The 26,042-nt window shown below is 44.0% G+C and overlaps 1 protein-coding gene across 1 annotated transcript in view; it reads left to right on the top strand.

Moving 5' to 3' along the window:
* Positions 1-9,674, top strand: part of OSTF1 (osteoclast stimulating factor 1) — a 235,363-nt gene extending 225,689 nt beyond the window's left edge. The window contains exon 10 of the mRNA XM_069229196.1: positions 3,639-9,674. Coding sequence (XP_069085297.1) covers positions 3,639-3,697 — 59 coding nt within the window. The 3' untranslated portion in view covers positions 3,698-9,674. The remainder of the gene's footprint in view (positions 1-3,638) is intronic.
* Positions 9,675-26,042: the final 16,368 nt, after the last annotated feature.

Consider the following 26,042-nt stretch of genomic DNA (forward strand, 5'->3'; position numbering starts at 1 on the left):
TTCACTCAAATAACACATTCATTACTTGTCTTTGGTACTTACCAAAGCTGAGGATGTTCTTCCTAACATTGTTTTGGCCTTTCATATCGTGCAAGAGTACCCCGTTAAAAACAAGCACTGGCAAAGCCAACAGGTCTTGCCACTGCAAGAGCTATTGACTTTGCCAATGAGTTTTAGCCATGTGGTACACCAGTGTGGCTGCTGTTCAGCATGGCTAAATGTTAGTGGCATAGAGAAGAGTGGCAAGGAGTGTTGTGGACTGTCATTGACTGTAGTGTAGAGTGTCATGGAGAGAGTCAAGTAGAATAGAGGAGAGTAGAGTGGAGCACAGTGTTGTAGAGTGGAGTGGCATAGAGTGTAGTAAAGTGGTGTAGAGGAAGTTGCATACAGTGGAGTAGAGTGTTGTGGCACAGAATGTAGAAGCTTGCTGTATATTGGAGTAGAGTGTCATAGAATGGAGTGTCAGTGTTGTGGAGTGGTGTGGAGTGTCATAGAGTGACATGGTGTGGCATATAGTAGCATGGAGGGGAGTGAAACTAAGTTGGATGGAGTTTCAATGAGTGTAATAGAAAGCATAGGTTGTGGTGGAGGGGCATAGAGTGCTGTAGACGTGAGTGGCATAGAGTGGTGCAGTAGTGTGTCATAGAATAGAGTACAGTAAAATAACATGGAGTGAAGTGTCATAAAGCTGAGTACTGTAGAGTGGTATGGTGTAGAGTGGAGGGACATGTGGAGTGACGTGTCGTAGAGTGGAGGGGCATGGAGCGACAGAGTTGAGTAGAGTATTGTGGAGTGATGTAGAGTGGAGTGGCGTAGTGTGGAGTTTGCATGGTGTTGTAGCGCACTGCTATTACACACAACACATTTTCAATTGAATTGACCATTACATTACAGAGACGTACAGTTTTACTGATAAATGTATGCCGCATACACACGATAATGTCTGGAAATGTCATCACCTAGGATATTGATTTGTTTTGATCATATTAAAATATTTGTTTCCACCACGCTTCAGATTTACAAAAAAATGTGCTTCATTTGTACTTTCCTTATTCTGATATATCCTGAAATATCTGTACAGTTCATTTACCTTAAAATTTTGTTCTGTGCTCGAAAAAAATAAATTTCCTTTCATGGCAAGATTGTCACATAAATCCTCTGACTTTGAAGTCGGAGAAAAATAATAAACATCAAGCTCCCAGACAGAGCCTGCTGTTTGACCACTGTCTTTGAATGCACAGTACATGTAACAAGATAAGAACAAGATTTAAAGGCATGTTTTCAGAAAGTGAGCACTTGTGAAAGAATATAATAAATAAGCTGTTCTCCACGGGAGGGACTCAAACTCCCCTGGACAGCCTAAAACACATAAAGACACCAGCTAGAAAACAAGGAAATGGACGTTACAAAAACAGAAAGCCAGTGGTAAGCAATGGGCGGAATGTATTCCCAGGGAAGCTTTCAGAATGTCCCCAAGATGTTGTCTGCAAACTAGACAACTTCTCTGTGTGGTAGGCTTCGATTTAATGAATAGACAGAGTTTGGTTCACCTTTGGGAATATAGACCAGCTTGTGAAGTCTTCCTGCCACTGGTTCAGCTTGTAGAAATAAAAAGCATCTGAGCTAATGAGTTGAGAAGAAAGACCAGGTGCTCCCATGAATGGGAGTGACATTCTGACACTGCAGAGACATGGTTCTGAAAGTAAAATGAAACAAGGTACGTGCCTGACTGGTTGGGAGGGTGTGTTGTTTTCCCTTCAGAATGTTATTCACTGCTTTACTGACTGTGTAAAACGAGATATGTCATCTGACTGTTAAACTTACAATAAGTAGGCGGTATGGAGGTTCTCTGGAACTTGGATCTCAACCATGATCTTTGGCATCTTTTTCAGGTACTACCTGATATGGTACATGGCCTTGCAGTGCTGTTCTCTCAGCCTTACTCTGATGAGTGACCTATTGCTTCATATCAGTCCCCTACACTTACCAACCTGATGATTAGCATTGTTTTAGTGGTGAGTGTAGAGATATCTTGGTAAAACCTCTCACATCACATAGAATTGTAAAAGACTCACTTTAAAAAGCCCACATTGGACGCACTTGTCGTTGTTTGGCTCTTAACACGGAGAGAAAACGTCACAATGTCCCTTCTCTGCCAGCCTGTCCCCAGCACAAGGTTAGGACATTAACAACTTTCTGATATAAGCCTACCTAAACAACATTTTGTCGACACATACTTAGATGACATGCAAAATTTAGCAGTTGGCTTTCCTGATTTCTTCGTGTAAATCCTATGAATGTTCAAGCAGAGTAAATATTTACTTTGAAGCATAAGAATCAGATCTTGCACTCCTGCAACAAATCTATCTCATGATATTCACACTACCGGCTTAACGTATGTGCGTATACATATGTATAGGTGTTTGTAGAGTGTAAACCTATATAGGGAGCTGTGGAGCACTGAACAAGGGTTGGAGCCCAGAGTTACAAATCATCATCATTTACAATGAAGTGTAATGCTCAGGGGGGTGCATCCTATTGTGTGGAGATGCATTTAGTGCTAATCAAATGCTCTACCGAATTACATCATAATACTGTAGTATGGCAGCATTGTGATGCAATAAAGCCATTCACACTGCCCCCTCTTTTGATTTCCTGCTCATGTTACCACTTAACTGATTCCATTTATTTGAAAGGTTGCTTGCTTAATATTTTGCTTTCATCTAATGGATTATTTCCACTCTGCTTGCACCACACACTTATTTACTATTCCGTACTTTACTGGACTGAATGTGTTCTTTGCCTGTTATGTGATGGTCACTTATGACTATATTCTGCACAGAGTCTGTTCTGTCTACACTGACGCTGAACACTCAATGAATGTATGCTTGCATGGGTACTTGACTAATTGCTGTGATAAATATCTCAACTAAAAATTGTCGGGTTGCAGTTAGTGGTCCTTTCTGGGATCCATTGGCTTGTGGGAAATGTCATTTACATGTATAAGCATCCGGAGAAGAATGTTGAGAGCTGGCCAGCCAATCAGGCTGCTCTCCTTGTTGGCTATAGCCGCTGTTATAGACCCACAAAGGGAGATTTCTGTGGCTCCCAGTGTCTCTCCAGGCTGCTTGCAATGCACCCTGTCATGGTGGGCCCAGGCCTGGCTTCTTAAGGGCTGCTGGATCGGCTCAGCGTTTCTGATCTGCGTAGCTTCAGCCCCTCTTCAGGTGCTGCCACGGAAAGAAACACATATTTTCCTTTCCCTGTTACAGGCTCCACCCCTTGCCTTGATGAAAGCAAGTCAATCAACGACAGATTTAGAGAAAAGTAAACAAATATGTTTCTCTACTTTTGCGGTTGATGGGGTTTGCTTGTAGCAAGGCAAGGGGTGGAGGCGGAGCCCGGTCGCAGGAAATGGAGAGCAGCTTTTATTTCAGCAGTAGCATCTAAGAGAAACGAGGCTGCAGGGAAAAGACAAACTTTGCTGCGTTCGCGCCTAATGAATAGGTACTAACACCATATTTGTCAATAATGTGTTAGTGTAGATTGGCCAAATAGTTGCAATCATGCTTTGCAGTGTCTTTACACAATACAATGACGCACTAGTTCACTGACGGCAACACTCTCTTTTTTTCTAGGTCTAGTGCGGACTTCAAGTAATGCAGAGGAGTATCTCGACGATGAAGACTCTGACTAACTTTATTCAGATTCAGCAAACCTCAGAACGAAAACACATTCCCTGTCCTTCCGACTGTGTTACTTTTGGCTGTTCAAGTATTTTTGTTCCGTGTTGATTTAAAAAGCGATTGATTGGAGAAGCATTCTTTTGCAGAAAAGTTGATTTGTAAACTTAATTCCTTGCTCTCCATTTACTGGCGAAACGGAACAAGACGCCCACCCTGCGTGTGCCTTATAGATGTTTTACGATGAGGCCTTGAATTCTTCCTGTGCGGATTTTTTTTTACTGAAAAGCACAGAAACAAAGCTTCTATTTATTCTGCCTTGAAATGTACAGATTGTTTTCTCACTTTATTGGGCATTCTTTTGATTCAATTGGCTCTTTCTTGAAACTGATCTGCAGTATTTTAACTTTTCCTATGGGTTGCAAACGGGGTAAAGAGAGATGTTTTTATTTTAAAAACACCCCAAACCAAAGGCATCATCATAAAGTTCATGGTGTAAAAAATAAAATAAATGATATGTTACGAAATAATTGTGTTCAGCCTTATTGTGGAACATCTGGTACGGAGCTTAAGTAATGGCTGTTACCATAATTTTCATCCAGACACAAAGCTAATCCTCTATCAGTTTAAACCTGAAAATATGTTCAGGTGCATAAACACAGAAAAACATATATACAATTCAGCTGACAGGGAGAGTATGTGGAGAGTGGAGAACACAGTTTCTAGCTACATGGTATGTTCTGCAGGTTTTGGCACAGGTTGTGAGGTACATCATATTTCCAGGCTAGGTGGTCTGTGTACGGGTAGGTCGTAAGCAATTTTCTGTGTAGGCCATTTTGTTTTTCAGGGGAGTCTTGTTCTCCATTCTAGGGGTTATGGCATGATCATTCTTGCCTCTGTGTTTTGTCTTTGCTTTACTTTGGCAGCTTCACTGCTCCTTAGTTATGTAATATCAGCAGGAAATTGGCAGTTTCCGTGTTAATTCCGGTTATGACTTTGCCATCATCACTTTACAGATGATGAAACAGGTATTGAAGATGGTATAACGTTATGGTGGTGGGGAAATAGTAGATCAGTAAAGAGTATGTGATACAAATTGTGTTGTATTTTGAGGCTTAGAGACTCTCTTCAAGTGTGAAGGAGGTGCATGGAGAATAGCTGTCTACGTGTGAAAGCAATGCTGCATTGACAGGAGCATGAAAACCGATTTCAGGAAGGTAAGCTTTTACCTGGTGTAAAATCAGATTGAAAGCTGGTGTCAGCCAGTGATGCTACCTTGTTAATTTGAGAGTTAAAGGTGGCTGCGTTGAAGAGCCCACCCAAATGATATATTTCTTGCCAACCTCTCCAGCCTATACACCGGTGGAATTTCAGACTACTCAAGGGATTACTCCATACCTTCAAAAGAGCTTCTCTGAACTGATTAGTCATTTGGCCAAATTTGACTATCAACTAGCACAAGACTGGTATTACCTGGTTCTCTCATCTTAAAACAACAGTTTGTGCATATATATAGGCAACTTCTTCTTTATCTTATGTCTTGGTTTTCCCAACCTCTAAAATTTTGTTTCAAATGTCATAGCGGCAAACACCCGACTGAAAAATGCCTCTAAAAATGTCAGCATCTTTTGGTCTCAAAATTGGAAGTAAAACTAACTATGTCCTCCAACCACTGCATTAGCGTTGGTATATCTTTAGGTTTCACTGAACGATGATGCTCGGGTGCGCATATTTAACCAGGACAAATTAAAAAAAAATATGATTACTGCATTCCTTCAATCTTCAATCTACGAGATATCTAGCCAACTCAGATCGCTTAGTAAATACGTGTGCACTGTGGACTCTGCATCGTCTTCTCCTTTAGCTTCTTCCTTGATTTATCAATCAAGAGAGTTGAGCTGACTTCAGAAACAGTGTTTAGGTCACTCTTTTGTTTTTTACCAGTTTTTAGGCTACGTTATTTTCACTCTACTCCGAAGGGGTGTTTAGACAATCTTGTAGATGGTGTGCTTGGTAAGTGTCATAGATATGACTATTTTCAAACTTTACATCTGGAGTAGCTCCTAGAAGACATGCTGTCAGGTTTTGATTTATAAACATAATCTACATCCCCACATATTCCAAGGTCTGGCAAGATATGCAAGCTGTCAAAGGTAATGGTACAAAAGCCTGCTCTCTCAATTTAGACCAAAGTCTTTAAGTCCCTCCTTGTTTGTGGGTCCAGCTCTGCCAGTTTTACTTTGCCCAGCATTTCTAGCCAGCGCCTAGAGAGAGTAGTCCCTTTCCTGCAATGATCTAGCACTTCCTGCAGTTTCTAGGCTACAGTTTGCTGATGAGTGTTGTGGGCTTCCCCATGCCTATACCGGATGAAAAAGGCTGTGTCTGTCCCCTGCTGACCACTTGCTAACTGTTGGCCTGCTCCCCCGTACACCTGCCATGAGACACCCCAAGGGCACTCTCTTGAGTGGCTCCTCCTTTGGCTATGGCGCTTACCTTGCTGACCATCCATGCTGGTTCAGCCCCACTCCACCTGAGCCCCCTCTGTACTTGCGGCTGCGACACCCATGCTTTGGTGTGGGTGGGTGGGTCACAGACAAAGCCGTATGATCCCTTGTGACCCCCTTGGCCATTTAAACCTGGGGCCACCATAGCAGGGTGCCCGCTGATTGACACATTTAAAAAAATGTTGTCCGCTCAGGCCACACTTTTGCAGGCTTGACCGCCTGCATTAGGGTCTCGCAGCTCGTTAAGGGTTTTCCCATGGGCCCCTCATCGATCCGGCTGCGCCCTCCCCAGCCCCGCTTTATCATCCCTCCCAGACTGGCTAGTGCCCTTGCATCTCCCGGGCCTTTTATACATGCACCCTTATTCCCTTACAGTGAGAAGGCATGAGGCATTCTTGGTGCAAAAAGGCAGCAGTATATTTGTGCAAACACAAGCTGTCAAACATAACAGTACAAAAGCCTGCTCCCTCATCTTTGTCCAAAGTCTCTTAGTCCCTCATTGTTTGGGGGTCCAGCTCTATCATTTTTACTGTGCCCGCACATCTAGCCAGTGCCTAGAGCGAGTAACTCTTTTTTTGCAATGATCTAGCACTGCCTGCAGCTTCCAGGCTACACCTTGATGCTGAGTGTTGTGGGCAGCCCACCGTACACACCCGGGATGCAAGGGCCTTGTCCGTCCACTGCTGACCACTTGCTAATTGCTGGCCTGACCTCAGGCAGTTCCCTCACTCGTCCTCTCATGTCCCTTATTTGCAACCTAGTTGCTCCAAACTTCCCCCCCATGTTAATCAGAACAGTCCCATGCCTACCCCTGTTAGGTAACCCCATCCGGCTCGTAGTACCCTGGTGTTCGAGATTAATTAGCTCATGCCTTACAAAACCGCACCCATTGGCCTTGCATTCCTTGGACATGGTAATGTTCAGCTTCCTCCTAGATCTCTCAACCGATGCGTGGTCTCCCGCTCCCCTCTAACTGAAGCGAGGTATGATTTCTGACTAGATCAAGTCTGCTGGGCAAATGAACCTAGAAACTGCTGTCAGGGCAAAACATTTTGGTGCAAGCCCTGAGGCCTCAAAGGCCATCCTCATGACTACATTAAATTGGAAGCAGCTGAGGTAAGAGCCGTCCTGGTGCTGGAAAAGGGGACAGTCAGCTGGGGCACCACCCTCTAGGTAGCTGCAAATGCAGCACACAGTGCAGCATTCACTCTCCTCAGGGCAGTACAGGTGTGTGACCTTGCCTTTGCCCTCTTGATCTGTTTTTGACTGGCAAAGGTGAATCATCATGGAGCCTATGGCTATGCTCAGATCCCTCCATTTCAGGCAAGATGGATTAAATCTGGCGGGGGCTACTAGTTCGCTAACCCTGTATACCCGGAAGGACATCAGCGAAAAAAACAGCTTAAGGAGAACCACCTCTTGAGTCTGACTGCAAATGCTCTAAAGCCCTTTGAATAAATCTTGCAAGGTGCCAAAACTTATTGGACGCCTCCTGTCTCTCTCCCTTGGCTGCGGGTGCCCCCACCTTTTCATTGCTGCTCAGCAGTAGAAAGTGTTGGCCGGGTCCCTTTTTCGTGATCCTTTTTAATGCCATTGGGTTGGCCACTTAGCTGCAGCCGACAATGTTCCCAGCGTAGCCCCAAATCCTTCCCCCCCTCAGCTGCATCAGTGTAGAGTTCGAGTTGCCTTACTGACACCCCTGGTTCCTGCCAAATCAGTGTCCCATTAAAAGCATTCATCAAGGTTGTCCATTGCTTGAGGTCTTCCTTCACGCCCTGTGTAATCCTTACCCTGTGCTGTCTCCTTGTCAAACCTTTCGTTAACCAAGCCAACCATCTGGCAAATGGCCTCCCATCTGGGATGACGCGGCTTGTGAAATTCAGCTTGCAAAGCATGTGCTGTATCTCACCCAACACTGCCTTCTTTTTCACCAGTAGTGTCAAAATGATCTGTTTCATGTCTTCTTTCTTATTTGCTGGTAACCTGCGTACACCCTCCTTTGTGTCCAGTTCAGTGCCAAGGAAGGCTAGACGTGTGCTAGGTCCTTCTAATTTGTCCTGAGCCAAAGGAACATCAACTGCTACAAAGTGCTCAACCAGGTCTGAACATTTAGAGGAACCTGGTGTGCCAATGAACAAGAAATCGTCTAGATAATGGATGTGCCCTCCATCCAGTTGGCAGGTCCCCAGTGCCCATTCTAGAAAGCTGCTAAAAGCCTCCAAGTAGGCAAAAGAAATAGCACACTCATCGTAAGGCATTTATTGTAGTAAAAGTCTTCTAGCTTGAAATTCAGCAAATGATAGCTGCCCAGATGTACCGGTAGGAGGTGGAAGACAGGTTCAATATCAGCCTTAGCCAACAAGGCCCCTTTAACTATTGACCGGATCACATTTATTGCATCATCTATAGTTGAGTAGGATACTGAGCAGCTACCTTGATCAAGCCAGTCATTTACGGACTCCCCCCGGGGGTATGATGGGCCTGAACTGGCTTCCTCCTTTTGGGGTACCAAACCCAGGGGCGATACAACAAAGTTCTCAAAAGGTGGTTCTGTGAAGGGACCTGCGACCCTGCCCAGGAGGGCCTCCTTTTCTACCTTCTGCCTGGCTACAGCTAGGTTCTCCCAGAGTGAGAAAAGGTTCTTACTGCTGCGCTGCATTAGTGAAACTTGGTATGGTATACTGAACCCTTCCGTGAGCCTTTTTGCTAGCAATTGTTTAACATGGCCCCTGGGGTAGTCACTCAGTATTCGTAATAGGGCTTTGACTTTTATGGGTGAAGGTGTTGTGTAGCCATTTTAGTTATAGCTCCATACACGTTATTTTAACATACTAGGCCTGCCGCTGTGCACTTTAACCTAGATATATTTTATTCGGCTTTGCTTTATTATTAATACAATAGCCACTTTTACAGTCTTGTTTTATTTTCTCTGTATCTGACTGTTTTCGCCTAGCCCAGCACTCTGTTCTCAAACAAGACATTCTTGCTCACTCTGTGCTTCTTCCAAGGCTGCGGTGAAATAGGTTGCTGGTGAACGTGGTATACGTTTTGCCGCTGACATTCATAGAAAACACACATCCTTATGTAGGGACATTTTCTCAGAACATCAGCTGTTTTATTATAAAAACATGTTCCTGTCCTCTACTCTTTAGAGGGAGATTCCAGCCAGAGAACCACAACTGTATGCTGATTGCTGAATGGTTCGGTACAGCTGCTTATGCAGACTTCAGGCCTTTGCTCAGGTATGGGGGATGATGTCTTCCCAGGGGAACCTGAAGGGCAGAATTAGAGCTTAACACGCTGTGCTCAGTTATAGCCTAGGTAGGAATTAGTCTATTGACTCTAGTGACAATATGGTAGCGTTATTTCTATGCTTTACTCGCCTTGTCACAATCTTAATCTTGTCATGCTGTATCATCCTGGTTATTGCAGTTCATGCTTTGCTATCTAAGATTCTGTTGCTTTATTAAAGCAGTGTTGAAACCTATACTGCCTCTGTTTGTCATTGTGTATGTGAGACTAATGTAACTGAGAGAAATGGATGAGACCTGAGAGACCACGGTTTCCTGGAGAAATCAATTGTCATGCACTCGGCTGCCCAATCATCCCACCCTTGGATAGAGATGACACACTGCTAGTTAGCCGGAACAAACCCCGGATTGAAGCGACAGGTGTCACCTGTAGTGGGTCAGACTCAGTCTCCCACACCACATGTGATTCTGCGGCTCAAAATCAAGTAGTCTCAATAGAATAATGAGAGACTACGCGACATGGCGCCACCAGCATTTGGTCAGGCTCTAATTTTCGGGTCTTCCTGAGTATCTCAGTCTCACTATATACAAAGACACCTCAGTACTATATACAGAGACATCCGTGGTATTCAGGGTTTCCTCCTCAGCTAAATAGGGAACACCTATCTGATGCTGGAGGTTTTTCAAACTTTAACCCTAAAAGGAAAATCCCCATTTTGTGTGCTTATCTCTGTACAAAACTACCATCTAATATGGTGAATCCGAAGCAGGTAGCAATTGCAGTCAATATGAGACCACCCCTTACTGCATATTTATTGTCGAATGGCCTAACGACCCATGGGGGTTCAGTCACATTTGTTGGTGACGCAGATCCGGCTTATAGAACAGAGCTCTTTTATTCTTGGGTCACATTTCCAGCTGTTGATGAGAACACATCAAATACATTTCATCACTGTACACTTGCAAACGTACCTGGACAATACAGAGCATACGCATTTTAGAAATACTTGGATCTTATCAAGAACATAATAATTGGCTTGATTGCGCCCTACCCCATACAATTGTACCAGTTAGGTTAGGTCCTCTAAGTAATGATGGTCCTACCTGGCCTTTATTGGCCACTTACACACCTCACCCTGCAGTAGCAAACATAGCAGTAGCTGAAGACCGTCACTTATATACGGAACTGACTACAATATACAGACGTCTAGTACAATTTGTAATGCAAACATTGAATACAAACCCAGCATGTGCTGCTCCAGCGCAACCACATGCAGTAATGCCAGGCATTAATCCTGCGACTGTACATTCGATCGTGGGTAAGGTACCCGCCAAATGAGAAGAAATTCCATTTTGGTTAGCTAAAAAAATAAATGCACTGGAAGCAGTATTTCCATATACGGGACCGCAGGATAAACTTAGAATTCTAAAGATGTGCTTGCCATTTGGGATGGTCCCCGCAGTGGATAATTGTAATACCTGGGGCACTGTATTTGTCGCGCTCTATACTACCGCTCATGGTACACAGACACTTGCTAATTTACCGGAAGTGTTGAAACAAATTCAAGATGAATATGGGGCTGCCCTGGACTTGGTTATGCAATTAATGGGCCATTTTGTCACAGTTTCCTCAATTATTTTAAGTAATCTTAAAGGGGAAGCGTCGCACTAGCAGTGCGCATGCAGCTCTGGGATATTCCTCAACAGGATCAAGAGCGCAAGCTGCCAAAGATTATCGCAGAGACCTATTCTAGTATTGGTCAAGATAGTCTAGGGGCCAGACCAACTAAACCGCACATTTCAGGGCAAAACTAATAAAGATTTTTCCAAGCAAGCTCCTGAGGGTAACAAGAAACACTGAGATAAAACAAACTCCTAAAAAAGGAAGGGGAGAATCTCCCCACAGAATAGATATAATCTCAGAAATAGAGATAATATAAAAACACCTGATAAATATCAATATAATGATACACGCCAATCTCGTTCCTTTCAGGACTCATCGGAAAAACGCAGTGATAGAGGTGGGCAGTCAGAGCAACGAACAGAGTACGTGAAACCGAGACAGGAATCACAACGCTCAACAGAGGTTTCTGTTAAAAAGTAAGAGAAACCTCCCCAACAAAAACCTCAATTTAAAAAGAAAAAGGTAGCAGCAGTTGCAGTTCGACATGCTACTCAAGAAGAGCGTCCTTTTGAAGAACCGTAAGTGGGCACTAGCGCTGCTAGACAGGTCGGCATAGGTCACAATAGTTTGCCGGAGTCTTCAAGAACATCTGGAGGTGAAAGCAACTGATGACTTTCTACAAGTAGAAACTGCGGACATGCGTGTCTCTGCGCCTGATAGGGTGTATAAAGTAACTCTACAGTTAGAAGGAGACATTGAATGCACAATACATGCAATCTTTTGGGATCGCGTGGTAAATATATATTATATTTTGTTGGCCGAACAACATTGGCTTCCTCAATTTGTCTGTACCTGCCCATATGGGGAAGATGTTATTAAACCTTCTTTCTCGTCCCTTGTTCTGGAGGAACTCGCTGAAACCTACGCCATTGATTGGGCATTGGCGCAGGCACCTGCGTTATATCGTAACAATATAGGCTGGTATAAAGAATCCCCCTACCATGTAATTCCTATAAAAAAACAACCCCAACCTCGATAGCCAATAAAGCATGATGCAAAAGCACCCGTGAGAGAAATTCTCACACAACTGGAGTACCAGGGCGTGATTGAAGTCTGTGTCTCCCCGAGGAATAATCCTTTATTCCCAGTAGCTAAACAGGACCATTATTATTGAATAGTCTTAGACTACAGACACCTAAATAGTCATACACGCACATATGCTATACAAAACTCACATAGCACTGATGTATAACATAGTGCGCAAAAAATACAAAACAACACTGGATATTTCCAATGGTTTCTTCTGCAAGAATATAGCGCCTGAGAGTAGAGACTTAACAAGTTTCAGCGCACTAAGCTCTTAGAAAAAATTCTGTTGTTTACCCCAAGGGTACAAGAACAGTCCAAGACTGTTCGCAGCTTGTGTGACTGCAATTTTGCACAACATTGACCCTGAAGCATTGTCCTATGTAAGATGGGTAGCCCTCACTGTTGTGGGATTTGCTGAATTTGGCTACAAATTCAACTTAAAAAAAACTAAAATAGCCTTCCTCAGCGTCCTTTTTATAGGATATGAACCACTTAGTAAAGGAAAGAGCCTAGCGCCACAATTCTTAGAAAAATGTGCACAATTACAACCTCCAAATACAATTAAAAAACTCCAACCTCTATTGGGTTTCCTAAATTTTGGCAGAATTTAAATTCCAGATTATGCAACACACATAAAACCTTTATATGACTTAATACGTCCTGACTTTTCAAGTACATTTTGGACAGTCGAACACACACGCATTCTCAGGGACCTGCAGACAGACATGCTTGCAGCGCAACATCTACACACAAGGGACAACAAAACACATTTGGTTATCAGAGTAATTGCTGGTGCCATTGGTTTCACCTATGTAACCTTTAATGAGGGTGATGGTCCTGGCGTGGAGGCGGCAGAAACACCTTTTGACATAAATTAATGTGTCACTATCTTACAGCACTTACAACAGTTCTGTGACGACAACGCTTATGTCAGTGCTGCCTCCACAGGAATTAAGGATGTACCTGCAAAGCCTAGTGGGTGGATTCCTAGAGTGGGGGATCTAGTACGTGAAAAGGTTGCTGTGAAAAAGGAATTTGGTCCTTCTTATCGTGCACCAGTCCCAGTTTTGGGAACACACTGTACCAGAACTGTCATTCTACCTCCGTTGGCAGGTGCCAAAAAAAATCATTTTGTCTCGCTCAACAATGTCAAACTACACCATGTGGCCGATCCTGCAGAGCCGACCAAAAGCAACAACCAGTAGTTCCCGAATCCCCCTCACTACTGGTCAAGAAGTTCCTCTCCAAGTTGTAAGCAGTAACACTGACACCTCTCCGAGCTTGGGGAGGTTGGAAGATGATCTTGCATTAGTTCCACTGACATCAAATAATACAGAAATAACTGATCAATTTGACACAACTTCAACACAGACGGATGGTGCCATTTATTCTGTGCCACCACGGGAAACACCAACACCACCTTCTAACACGGCTCCAGTTTTTGCACAAACTGCTTCTGGATACTTTGCCGACATCAACGACGACGTTTCGGACTCATTCGCCTCTTCGGCACCTGAACTGTCAAAAACACGTAAGCTGATAACTTAGCTTAAAACAACTTATTTCATTCTTCCATGGAACTACCTGTGGCTTTCCTTGACTGTATTGGCTTTCCTACTTTGGATTGGGTTTGTTATAACATTCTTTTTGGTAATACATGGTCATTTTCTTCTGGAAAAATTGACAGTTGAACTGGTGGATGAGGTCCTCAAACCACATTTTTCTTCTCATAAGGTCAGCAGAGACCTGTCTTTTGTGACCATTTTTGCTATACCAATTCCTGATGGGATTGTATGGGATAAAGTGACATTTGATATATACGGCCCTATAGAGGTCATTCAAATACCACATGTGTTTAAACTTTCAATGAACGATATAATAATACCCGGAGTTGTTTCTGATGATTGGGATGTGAAAACAGTTGATTCTGTGATGACTGAATTGCAGTATTATACTGTATTTGAAAACAAAGATGTTTATCAATCTAAAGAGAATTATGGTGCTATGTTCTGCTATAATCATTATGGGTACCGTTTCATCCACAGAGCTAGTACCCCAAAGACCATTTTTAATTATACACAATGGGAACATTGTCTGACTCCACCACAAGGGAGTTCCAAAACTTATTCTGAAAAGTTTATATATTTTTCTGGGCACAATGTTAAAAATGCTGAGTCATATTATTTAAAATTGCCACCAACACAAAATGTACGCATTTTATTAACAAATCCGAAATATATTTATTCGGATTCCTTTGTGTCCCGGTTGACTATAGAAGGCTATGAATATTGGGTAAAGTCGATTAACTTAAAAGGTGTGTGGGGAACTAGACATTGGCAAATATGGGGGAAGGAAGCTTTATTTAGAGCATGCCTGATATCTGTTCAAATGATATTTTTAAATGAAACTGTACAGCAAACAAGTTGTTTAGGCTTAGCAAAGATTAAGGAATTGAACACACCCAGTATTCCTACACCTGCAAAATTTTATAAATGGTAAAAATATATAAATGCAACTGAAAATCAGCTCGATGAATGGGTCCAGAATGGAACATTTAATGTTTCACTGTCACATCCTGGTGGGTGGTTATTGTGGCCAATATATACCAATGGGTGTCACAAATGTTTCATAAATTCCTCGTGGGTTTTAGAACTAGTAGGCCGGACCCTCGCTATGTATTGTCTGAACACGCGGGCATAGTAAAAACATACAGTGTAGGGAAACTATGCCAGCAATGGTTAAAGAATTTCTCACTAGATGCGGTTAGAGAACACCTAAGTCTCCTGTCTAATAACACTGACTTACAAGATTTCCTGTTAGGCCCCAGAAAACAACACAGAAAGCGCTTCTTATATGAGGTATATAATGAAATCTGGAAACTTTCACAACAAGAAGCTGCTGCCTGGTTAAGGCAAATAGACCAGGAAAATTTACTGAAGGCATTAGCTGTTGTGGATAATAGGATTAAAACCCTGTCCGACCGAATATACACCCTAAATAACATCCTCTCTTTAACACAACAACGACAACTAATGGCTAAGAAAGAAGCGACTTATGTCAAGCTAAACATCAAAAAGTTAGAAAAGTGGCCTTTTACTGTGGCTGAAATACCATCTGCTGAGTGGTTAATATAAGGGGTCATTAATCTGCCTATTTCCACACTTCAATTCACCTCCTGTTTAAAACACAATCCGGTAGGCAAATATGAAAGGCTGCGAGATAGTTACATCCATGAGGTGTGGGAGAGACCCTTCTCGTACTAATGTCTCAGTGGCATGAAAGAAGTCTTTCTTAGCGGACGTGAATGCGAGACTTCTGTCAGCCATTTGATGGTTTGTAAACAGCTGTCCTTGCATGGGGCGTGTAACGCTTCTGCAGCGAACTTGCCTTGTTATTTGAAGGGAGTTACAGTCCCCCTGATTAGACCTACGTTCCAGGTGCTTTCAAACAGCAGCTATGTTCTCCTCAATGGTGAAGACTGTTGTGGGATGCGAGCTGGAATAGTTTGTTGTTTTGGTCTCTAAGATTGATACATGTTGCGGTAACGTACTTTTTCCTCCCACTACAATAAAAGAGGTAGCAGACACCTGGCCTCATATTGCTGCTTCTAATGTGAATTTTGACAAGTTGAGGAGACTCAAGGCTTTATTGTTTCAAAAACATGTGGCTCTCACATCTGCATGCGAGACCTACGCACTTCAGGTGGCAAGGTCGTCAGCAGAGATACAGTCCCTTTTAAGTACTAACTTTCCGAGACACTTTGGTGAACTCATGGGATGAATATTTAATGCGTTCAGTACTACTGGAATCGCAAACGTCTTTAAGGCTGTTGGTTCTGGTTTCGTTCACACCTTCTCCTCCATATTCAGTTTAATACCATCAGCCATCCACTCAATATTCTCCAGCATTTTCGGGGGATTTCCAATAACTTTGGCTATAAAAGTTGGCATTTTGCTGTTATTTTTTATGCGCCATGGCTGTCCCGCCCCAACAAGGACGAATGAAAGCGCACCCATCAGCGCAGCTGCGTCGTGAACACATGATGCAGTATTTTGGAGCAGCACTTCTGCAGCAATTAGAGTGTGACTGGTCTTTTTAATTGTGTGCAGCCCGTGTTTCGGTGCCTCTGGTGCTCTTTCGAACATGCACTGGAAGTTTGTCTTTCTACGCAGTGCTTGCTTTCATTGGACGCTGATCTGTTGATGTTCTCACTGAGGGTTCATTACCAGTCATGCGCATTGAGGGTGTGTTTGATTCGGGAAGCTACTTACGAGTTGCCCTTCCTGGAGGACGTGGCTCTTAACTCTTCATTGGGCACACCATGGAAGGTTGTTGCCTTGGCTGAGGCTCAGGCTATATAACACGACTGCTCCTTGGTCCTTCAAGGGCGATGCCTTTCCAACTTTAACACCTGCCGAAGTGGAAGATTTCCTGTCCTCCATTGACCCGGACTCGATTGGACATTCTAAACATAACTCTGACTCTTGAAATTCGGTCCTCCTTATGCCACATGTTGACATTTTTTAAAATTGTCCTTTCACATGATCGTGTGTCCTTTTAACTTGTCATTATTAACATTTTTTACATATGGTTGAGTTTTAGTAGCTTTTATATATACTTAGGCTTTGAAACACTTTCAACCGACAAGGGGAGGGTGTTGTGTAGTAATTTTAGTTATAGCTCAATGTGCGTTATTTTAACATACTAGGCCTGCCGCTGTGCACTTTAACCTAGATATACTTTATTCGGCTTTGCTTAATTATTATTACAATAGCCACTTTTACAGTCTTGTTTTATTTACTTTCTATCTGTTTTCGCCTAGGCCAGCACTCTGTTCTCAAACAAGACATTGTTGCTCACTCTGTGCTTCTTCCAAGGCTGCAGTGAGATAGGTTGCTGATGAACATGGTATAAGTTTTGTCTCTGACATTCATAGAAAACACACATCTTTACGCAGGGACATTTTCTCAGAACATCAGCTGTTTTATTATAAAAACACTTTCTTGTCCCTTGCATGTGAGAGGGAGATTCCAGCTAGAGAACCACGACTGTATGTTGATTGCTTAATGGTTCGGTACAGCTGCTTATGCAGACTTCAGGCCTTTGCTAAGATATGGGGGATGATGTCTTCTCAGGGGAACCTGAAGGGCAGAATTAGAGCTTAACACACTGTGCTCTATTATAGCGTAGGTAGGAATTAGTCTGTTGACTCTAGTGACAATATGGTAGCATTATTTCTATGCCTACATCTCCTTATCACAATCTTAATCTTGTCATGCTGTATCGTCCTGGTTATTGCAGTTCATGCTTTGCTATCTAAGATGCAGTCGCTTCATTAAAGCACTGTTGAAACCTATACTGCCTCTGTTTGTCATTGTGTATGTGAGACTAATGAAACTGAGAGAACCTGAGTGACCACGGTTTCCCGGAGAAATTAATTATGTCATGCTCTCAGCTGCCCAATCATCCCACCGTTGGGTGGAGATGAGGCACTGCTAGTTAGCCGGGACAAAACCAGGATTGGAGCAACAGGTGTCACCTGTAGTGGGTCAAACTCAGTCTCCCACACCACAGGTGATTCAGCCACTCAAAATCCAGTAGTGTCATTAAAATTATGAGAGCCTATGCAACAAAGGTAAGTGTGCATCCAGCCAATGTCCCACGTCCTTTCCTGTTTTGGCTGGTTCACTATTTCCTGTCATTATTGATTTTGTTGTCTCTTGCTCCCTTGGCCTTCTTGCACTTGATTGCAGGGTGGAACCCCCCTGCATTTGCTGGTGGGCTGTCTGAACTAGCAGGACTGCCCACCATTGACATTCGTCCCTATCATACGTCCAACAGTCCATGTTTCAGGCCTTCCCTGTTTTTTCACTTGGGTACACCATTGTTCTCTTACTAAGGGGAATCCCTGTCTACCTTTCTGGACTATTTCTCGGAAGGTGGCATCCCTTCCACTAATCCCTTCTCTCACTGCCACCATGTGGGTGGTGAAGCCTTCAACATCTTGATGGTCCCAATCTATGCGAGGCCATGCCTGCATCTTTTCCATGAATGTTTTATCATAGCAGAGCCATGCCTCGCCCTGGTATTTTTGCAGTGCTTCATGCACCTTCTGTCATGTAAAAACAAAGCCACTGCACTCAGGGAATTTTTCCACTAAGACATAGGCCAATGTTCTAAACGCCCACAATCAGTTCTCAATCTGGCGCTCATCCCTAAGCTTCCACCTCTCCCTCTTGTCCTCATCTTTTTTTATCATGCACTCTCAAGTCCAACCCGGCTTGACACACCTCCAACAAAGTGAATATGTCTATATATTCTTTCCGCCATATCCTCTCTTTGACTGTTACATGAGTGGGATGAGACTGGCTAAGCCTGTCTTCCTAGCCACGATAAGTGGATTGCCCAGTGTTAGAAATGAGGTCTTTGGTTGACAGTAAGGTTACCCCCCTATTCAAGCAAGGACCCTCACTCTAGTCAGGGTAAAAGAGAATCACCCTCAGCTAACCCTTGCTTACCCCCCTTGGTAGCTTGGCAGAGCAGTAGGCTTAACTTCAGATTGCTAGGTGTAAAATATTTGTACCAACATACACAGTAACTTAATGAAAACACAACAAAATGACACAACACCAGTTTAGAAAAATAGGAAATATTTATCTAAACAAAACAGGACCTAAACGACAAAAAACTACAATACACAAGTCAAGTTATCAATTAAAAATCAAAAAGAGTCTTTAAGTAGTTTCAAACACACACTAACACTGTTAGCAGGAAAATGTACCTTAGGTGCGTCAAAAATAACTCTGCACGGATGAGTGCGCATCGAAAAGGGCTTGCGATGTGTTGGTTCCACTCACGAGCAGGACCTTGCGTCGTTTCTCCTTTCGGCAGGTCGAGTGTGTCGTTTCTTCTCTCCGCAGGAGAGCGATGCGTCGATCTAGTCAGCACTCTCGGGTCCGGGCAGGCCTTGCGTTGTTTTTACACGCCCAGTGGTACTTGAGTCAGAAATCCAGCCGCACGATGATCCGAAAACCACGCAGCGCTGGTTGCGATCTCCCAGCCTCTGTCAACGATGCTGCACGTCATTTCTCCTGCTTTGTGCGTCGATTCTTCGGTCGCGTTTTCGGTTATTGTTGATTTTCAGCCACGGAGCTAGCGGCGCGTTGTTTCATCAACCGCAGTTCGGAGTTGCTTGATCTTTTCCCCGCACGGCGCTCTGTGCGTGGATTTCCTTTTCTTTAGGCTGCCAGCTTCTCCTTTCAGGTTCCCAGGAACTGGATGGGCACCACAGGGCAGAGAAGGAGTCCCTCCAGAGACTCCAGGTGCTGGCAGAGAGAAGTCGTTGCTGTCCCTGAGACTTCAAACAACAGGAGGCAAGCTCTATATCAAGCCCATGGAGAGTTCTTCTCAAGACAGAAGGCACACAAAGTCCAGTCTTTGTCCTCTTACTCTGGCAGAAGCAGCAACTGCAGGATAGCTCCACAAAGCACAGGCAGGGCAGCTCTTCTTTAGTTCTTCAGCTCTTCTCTAGGCAGAGGTTCCTCTTGTTTCCAGAAGTGTTTCTAAAGTCTGTGGTTTTGGGTGCTCTTCTTATACCCAATTTCTCCTTTGAAGTAGGCCTACTTCAAAGTAAAGTCTCTTTTGAATGTGAAATCCTGCCTTGCCCAGGCCAGGCCCCAGACACTCACCAGGGGGTTGGAGACTGCATTGTGTGAGGGCAGGCACAGCCCTTTCAGGTGTGAGTGACCACTCCTCCCCTCCCTCCTAGCACATATGGCTCATCAGGATATGTAGGATACACCCCAGCTCCCTTTGTGTCACTGTCTAGTGTGAGGTGCAACCAGCCCAACTGTCAAACTGACCAAGAAAGGGAATCCACAAACAGGTAGAGTCACAGAAATGGTATAAGCAAGAAAATGCTCACTTTCTAAAAGTGGCATTTTCAAACACACAACCTTAAAATCAACTTTACAAAAATATGTATTTTTAAATTGTGAGCTCTGAAACCCCAAACTCCACATGTTCATCCGCTCCCAAAGGGAATCTACACTTTAATCAGATTTAAAGGTAGCCCCCATGTTAACCTATGTCAGGGACAGGCCTTGCAACAGTGAAAAACGAATTTAGCAATATTTCACTTTCAGGACATATAAAACACATTACTACATGTCCTACCTTAACCGTACACTGCACCCCACCCTTGGGGCTACCTAGGGCCTACCTTAGGGGTGTCTGACATGTAAGAAAAGGGAAAGTTTAGGCCTGGCAAGTGGGTACACTTGGCAAGTCGAATTTACAGTAAAACTGCACACACAGACACTGCAGTGGCAGGTCTGAGACATGATTACTAGAGCTACGTATGTGGGTGGCACAACCAGTGCTGCAGGTCCACTAATAGCATTTGATTTACAGGCCCTGGCACCTCTAATGCACTTTACTAGGGACTTACTAGTAAATCAAATATGCCAATCATGGATAAACCAATTACATATAATTTACACAGAGAGCATATGCACTTTAGCACTGGTTAGCAGTGGTAAAGTGCTCAGAGTTCAAAAGCCAACAGAAACAGGTCAGAACAAATAGGAGGTAGGAGGCAAAAAGATTGGGGATGACCCTGCATAAGCAAAAAAAGTCCAACAACCAGTGAAGGTCGTATGTATTCACTGACAGGCTTTCCCTCCTCTCCCCCAGAGATGCCGGCCCCACCCCAGGCTTACGTAGGGTCAATGGCCAGGGGCAGCATTGGCTCCTTAGCTCCTGTATTTGCATGCCTCCTTGTTAGCCTCTTCTGCCGCCTTTTCCCCACTCTGATGCTCTCTTGTGATAGAATGATCCCTTGCTGCTCCTTTTGAAGGTTCAGCTGGTTGTCGACTGCCTGTTGCAGCCTGGCCAGCTGTCCCACCATCCTGCCCTTGCCTCTGCCATGGCACCATGTTGGGCCAAAAATATTGTGAGCCTCCCGCGGTTAATGTGTTGCTGGGGGCTCAGCCATTGCCTCCATGGAGGTCATGCAAAAGGGGCTATGCTGGGCACCTATGCCCCTGTACCTCCCTGCCACTGACCTGCGCTACCCGGACCCATCTGTCCACTTGCCCCTGCCCAGGGCTAACCTGCTGCCCTAACACCCCATGCACCGCTGTATTAAGCACCCCAAACTGCATGTCATAATTCGCAATACTCCCTGAGGTCATCCCTGGCGTAGGCTGCGCTGTCATTACCCAGGTGTCTCCTTACCCCCGCGCTGCTGTGTGATTGTGTCCACCATTCTCTCGTGCCCCTTCAGCGGTTTCTCTGCTACTGGGTGACTTCAGCATCGACGGCCTGGCTACAGGCGCAGCCCACCTTTCATGCTCACTGTCCCTCTCAGAACCTTCCTCCACAGTGACCTGGTGCGGTGATGTGCTTTTCATTCTTTCCTGCACCCTGATTTCCTGTGGGATTGCCCACAGGACCACTATTCCAGCTACAGGCCTCCCGCTGGTAACACCCCATTGCTGGGTTTGCCTGCCCATCTCACCGCCTCCTCCAGTGACTCCTTTCTGGCTCATTGCACTGCCCTGTTGTAGAACTCCCTGCATCTGTTGGATGACCCAATCCTTGCTGCAGATGGCGACCAAGTTCCTTGCTCTGTTCATCAGCTCCTGCAAATCATTGTCGAGTTCAGGCCCCTCATTGTCACCCCGCATATCCATGGCACGTTTTGTTGGTCTTGCCCACCCTTCCTGTTCTTCATCGTCACTCCGATAGCTTGGGGCTTGCGCCTCTCCCTTACTGAACTAGCTGCAGCTGAGGCGGGAGCCCTGTTTCTGGCATGCTTCCAGCCTTCTTGGCCCCAACCCCTTTCTTAGCTGAAGGGTTAGGGCTGTGTATACCTGTAACTGCTGCGGCTCCTGGATCATGAGTTCCAGCAGCCAACGTATGCGGGCAGGTTGTCCACGCTGAGAAGCCTTGTTTGTTAATGCTGTGCTGAGAATCCTTGTTTAAGACATACCCTACCCTCAAAAGCAAAAGGCCACGGTGCCCCCAGTTTTGCCCAAAGGGTCCTTTTAAATGCATGCTGGCGGGGTTATGTTAGTTTCCGCACACGTGGAGGGCGCTCATGTTCCAGAAGCGCTCCCGCTGCCGAGCGTACAAAACCAGCGTGGCAAGGAAGACGGCCGGTACCAAAACCCTCAGTTTTATGCACATAGTAACTTCATGGGTTTTTTCTGTTCTCCGGTACTTTGTGTCTATTGTCAGTTTCGTCATGCAGATGTTCAGTTCAGAAAATTGTTCTTGTATGTGTAGCGACAGCATCTTTCCTTCTTCCACCTGTGCCTTAGGTGAAATCCTGCTTCTGTGGCTTTTTCGCTGGTGGACGATTCCCTGTTTTTGGGTATCCTCGAGTACTTTACAGAACTCACATTCACAGTCTGCCATATCTGGTATTGTTATTGTTAATCTGATGGTGGCGATATCATGAAAATTAAGGGGGTTATTCAATGGGACATGCATAGGTTTGTAAGAGACGGTTCCCATCTAACAAACTCTGAATCAGGCCCTACACTTTTATCGTAGTGTCTTCCATTTATGAGGTTACTCTTAAACCCTACCAGTATCTATCTTAACCTGCACTTGTTTTCAACAAATATGCCCCTTTTCAACAAAAATGCATCTCTAACATTAAAATCTAACCACGTGCGACACCTAAGGGGAAATCATTACTTTCACACTTTCCTTTGCATTTCCGAATAGTGCTTTTAGTTGAGCTTGTTACAGATGTTAATTCTACCTCATTAGGCTATTGACGTCTGCACCAGTGTGTCGTTTTAAACACATAAATAATGTTGACCACATATAAGCACAGCTGCTCGGAGCAGAATTCCTGCAGCTATGGGGTTTCTTGTGCAAGGTGCACATGCATGCACAGCCTCGAGCAAATGAGGAATCAGAGGACAGTGATCACTGTATAGCACTCAGGATAGGATTTCTTATATAAAAGGGAATCCGTGACACCCAGGTCACAAATACAAATTCAGTGGCTTTCCCGTACTCTTTCGGCGCTGACCTCTCAGTTCTGATCCGGATGCTGCTTTAATGAACAAACCCAAAAGACACAACGCGCAACTAACTAAAATGAAGTCGACGCTTGCCGGTCTCATGATGCTCGACAGAACAACGCAGAATGAATGTCTGTTTGTAGGCCATTGCCAACAAATAGGCTTCATAGTTTAGTGCACTATGAGAACCTGCCTCCCTATACGTTTAAGCTTTTTTCTAAATTGAAATTTCCTAAAACTGATCAACGTTTTTGGAAGCTTTTGCGCTTTGTGTTGTGTTACACAGGAGTCAAGGCCTGCCTATGTCGTGGGCGGAATTAAGTTGGGGAAGGGGGCGGATGTGGCAGTACTCCCAGAGTTGCTGACCCTACAACCTGGCTCTAGTCTCAGCGTCTTCTCAATATCCTGTGATTCTGGGCAAAGCACGTAATCTCCCGTGCCGCTAAAAAATGAATGTGACCTTGTGTAATGAAATTAATCCTCATGAATAGCGCTCCAATATCTTCGGGTCAGGTACATGCCAATAGACTCAATTCAGGCGGGAGTCTCCCGATTTTTTTAAAAACGAAAAATGGCTTTATTTTGGCTGTCTCCTGTCCGAAATTACAGCTCCTTCAATTAGAAATCAATGGGCTAAATACATTCTCCCTAATATTTCTTAAAAATCTCCCATTTTTCTATTCTTAAATGTTGGCATGCAATACATGCTATGCAAACAAGCATTTGCAATGCAATGGGTCTTGCGCTTGCTCAAGTTAGTGTTATTAGCATTGTACATTCCTAACTGGACTTTTTTTGCCACATAAATTGTAGATAAAAAGTAAAGCAGTTGACATAATCGAGCTGATTTATAGTGCCATGGTCGCTATGAGCATGAGGGTGAAGGAGAGACACAAAAAGAAAAAAAAGTTTACTCGCAGTCAAACGTATAAGCAATCGTGCAAGTATCCATGTAACAGGGTTGGTGTCCAAGGAGGTAACAAAACTGCCCCAAGGGGGGACAAACGTAAAACAGTTACCAATGATAACAAAGGATTTTTGAAAGGCAAGTCCATGAACGAGTGCTAGTGATGGGCGTACGGTGGGCGTAGTTAAAAGCTCACAATACTTACAACAGGTCAAAGCGCTTGCGCACTTGACCTAAAAAATTCAAACAAACCACAGCAGTCTTCTCTGCTGCCTCGTTTTCTAATGCTAGAGCAGTTTTCTGTCTGCCTCTTACTCCTCCTGTTTAGAATAAATGTAGTCCTGACGTACGGGAAAATAAAGTTATTTCTGAATATTCATATTTTCTCACACTAATGCTTTAATGTTATTCCTGGGTGTCAGTTTGAAAGACCTTCATCTTCTAAGCAATGTTGTTAAAGAAAGCCACAACATGACTGAGGTCTGGGCAGGAAGTTTGCAAGGTCTTACTTCACCACACGCCATCTCAACGTAATCAACTGACAGAGTTGAATAATATACGATGCGTCCACACAGGGCCCGGTTGGAGCTCATAAAGTTTTCCTACAGGAGGTTTTTTTGCTCCACAAAAACTCCTGATTCTAAGGACAATAATAGATCAGGGAGAAGGTCAAAGACTTTCAATACTGAAGTGGAAGCCCACAAAAATTATGTAAAATATACCAGGGGACAGGGTGCCGATTCAACCATTTCCAGTGTACACTGATATCATGCGTTTCACCAATGTGTCTTGAAGTTATTTTGTGCCTTCCGAACTGCACTTATAATAATTGTATTGTATTGTAGCATTGATTTAGTGCTTACTTCCCTTGTGATGACCCTGAAACGTTTTCCTAGATGGTCAGCAGGCCATGCTGTGGAGGGTGTGTGGTTGTAAACGTGTTGTCTCTTTTTTTTATTCTATGTACAAAGTGTTAATTCTTGTGCATGATGACCAGCAAGGCGTGGCTATGATATTTTGGGATGTAGCATTTAGTAGTGTGGTGGAGGAAGAGGTGTAAGAGACAGATGTGAAAGTCCCTTAATGGTATTTCTTATGATCATAATATACTGCACTGGGTTGTCCAACTTGTTATTTTGTTTAAGGTTTTTGGCCCTCAGCAGGCATGGTTGGAGAGAGAAGTGGTGGGGAGTTCTGCTGGGATGGACTTTATCACCATCCCATATCTGAATGTCATTGTGACGTAAAGAAGCAGACATATTATGTAGCTAGTTGGGACCTGCAGTGGTGGTCTAGATTAGAGTCCTCCAATTGGCAAGCACTATATGACATATCTCTTTGGTTATTCCGGGCCTGTACAGTTGGTGATATCTGGTTTCTGGTCTTGAACAGTACTGAGTGATGGAGAAGAACTGTAGCAGATATGCCTTATGTGAGTATAAGAGGAATATGTTACAGTTGGCTGTTGACTACTGAGTATGGTATTAGCATTAGTGTTGGCCTGAAGAGTTATGTGTGAATTGTCATTACTATATAATACCCAGGCTAGCCATAGGTCAGCCCTTAGCCTACTTGTATATTAGAAAGTAATGTGCTTGCTGGGCTGTTCCATATCTGTGGGCTGTAAACTAGATCGTACCTGAAGGCACAATTATCTTTCTGGGTTCTAATCCAGGGTTGCAGGATGTTATAGTTATCTTGGAAATAGCCAAGTTTTCAACTGTCTTCCGAAATATATATGCTCTTGGATGCATCAAATCTCGGCTGATGGCGATTTCCAGAGCTTGGCAGCTTGTACTAAGAAAGCACTGCCCCTTATAGATTTCTTATAGAAGGGTTCTACAATTATCCTGGTTGCAAGCCTGGAGCTCAGTGTCCTGTTTTTTTTTTGTTGCTTATGTGTAACATATAGGGATAGTGGTCCTTTTCATTGGAAGACTAT

Source organism: Pleurodeles waltl, chromosome 1_1, assembly GCF_031143425.1.
Source record: "Pleurodeles waltl isolate 20211129_DDA chromosome 1_1, aPleWal1.hap1.20221129, whole genome shotgun sequence".
In the NCBI taxonomy this organism is placed as follows: domain Eukaryota; kingdom Metazoa; phylum Chordata; class Amphibia; order Caudata; family Salamandridae; genus Pleurodeles; species Pleurodeles waltl.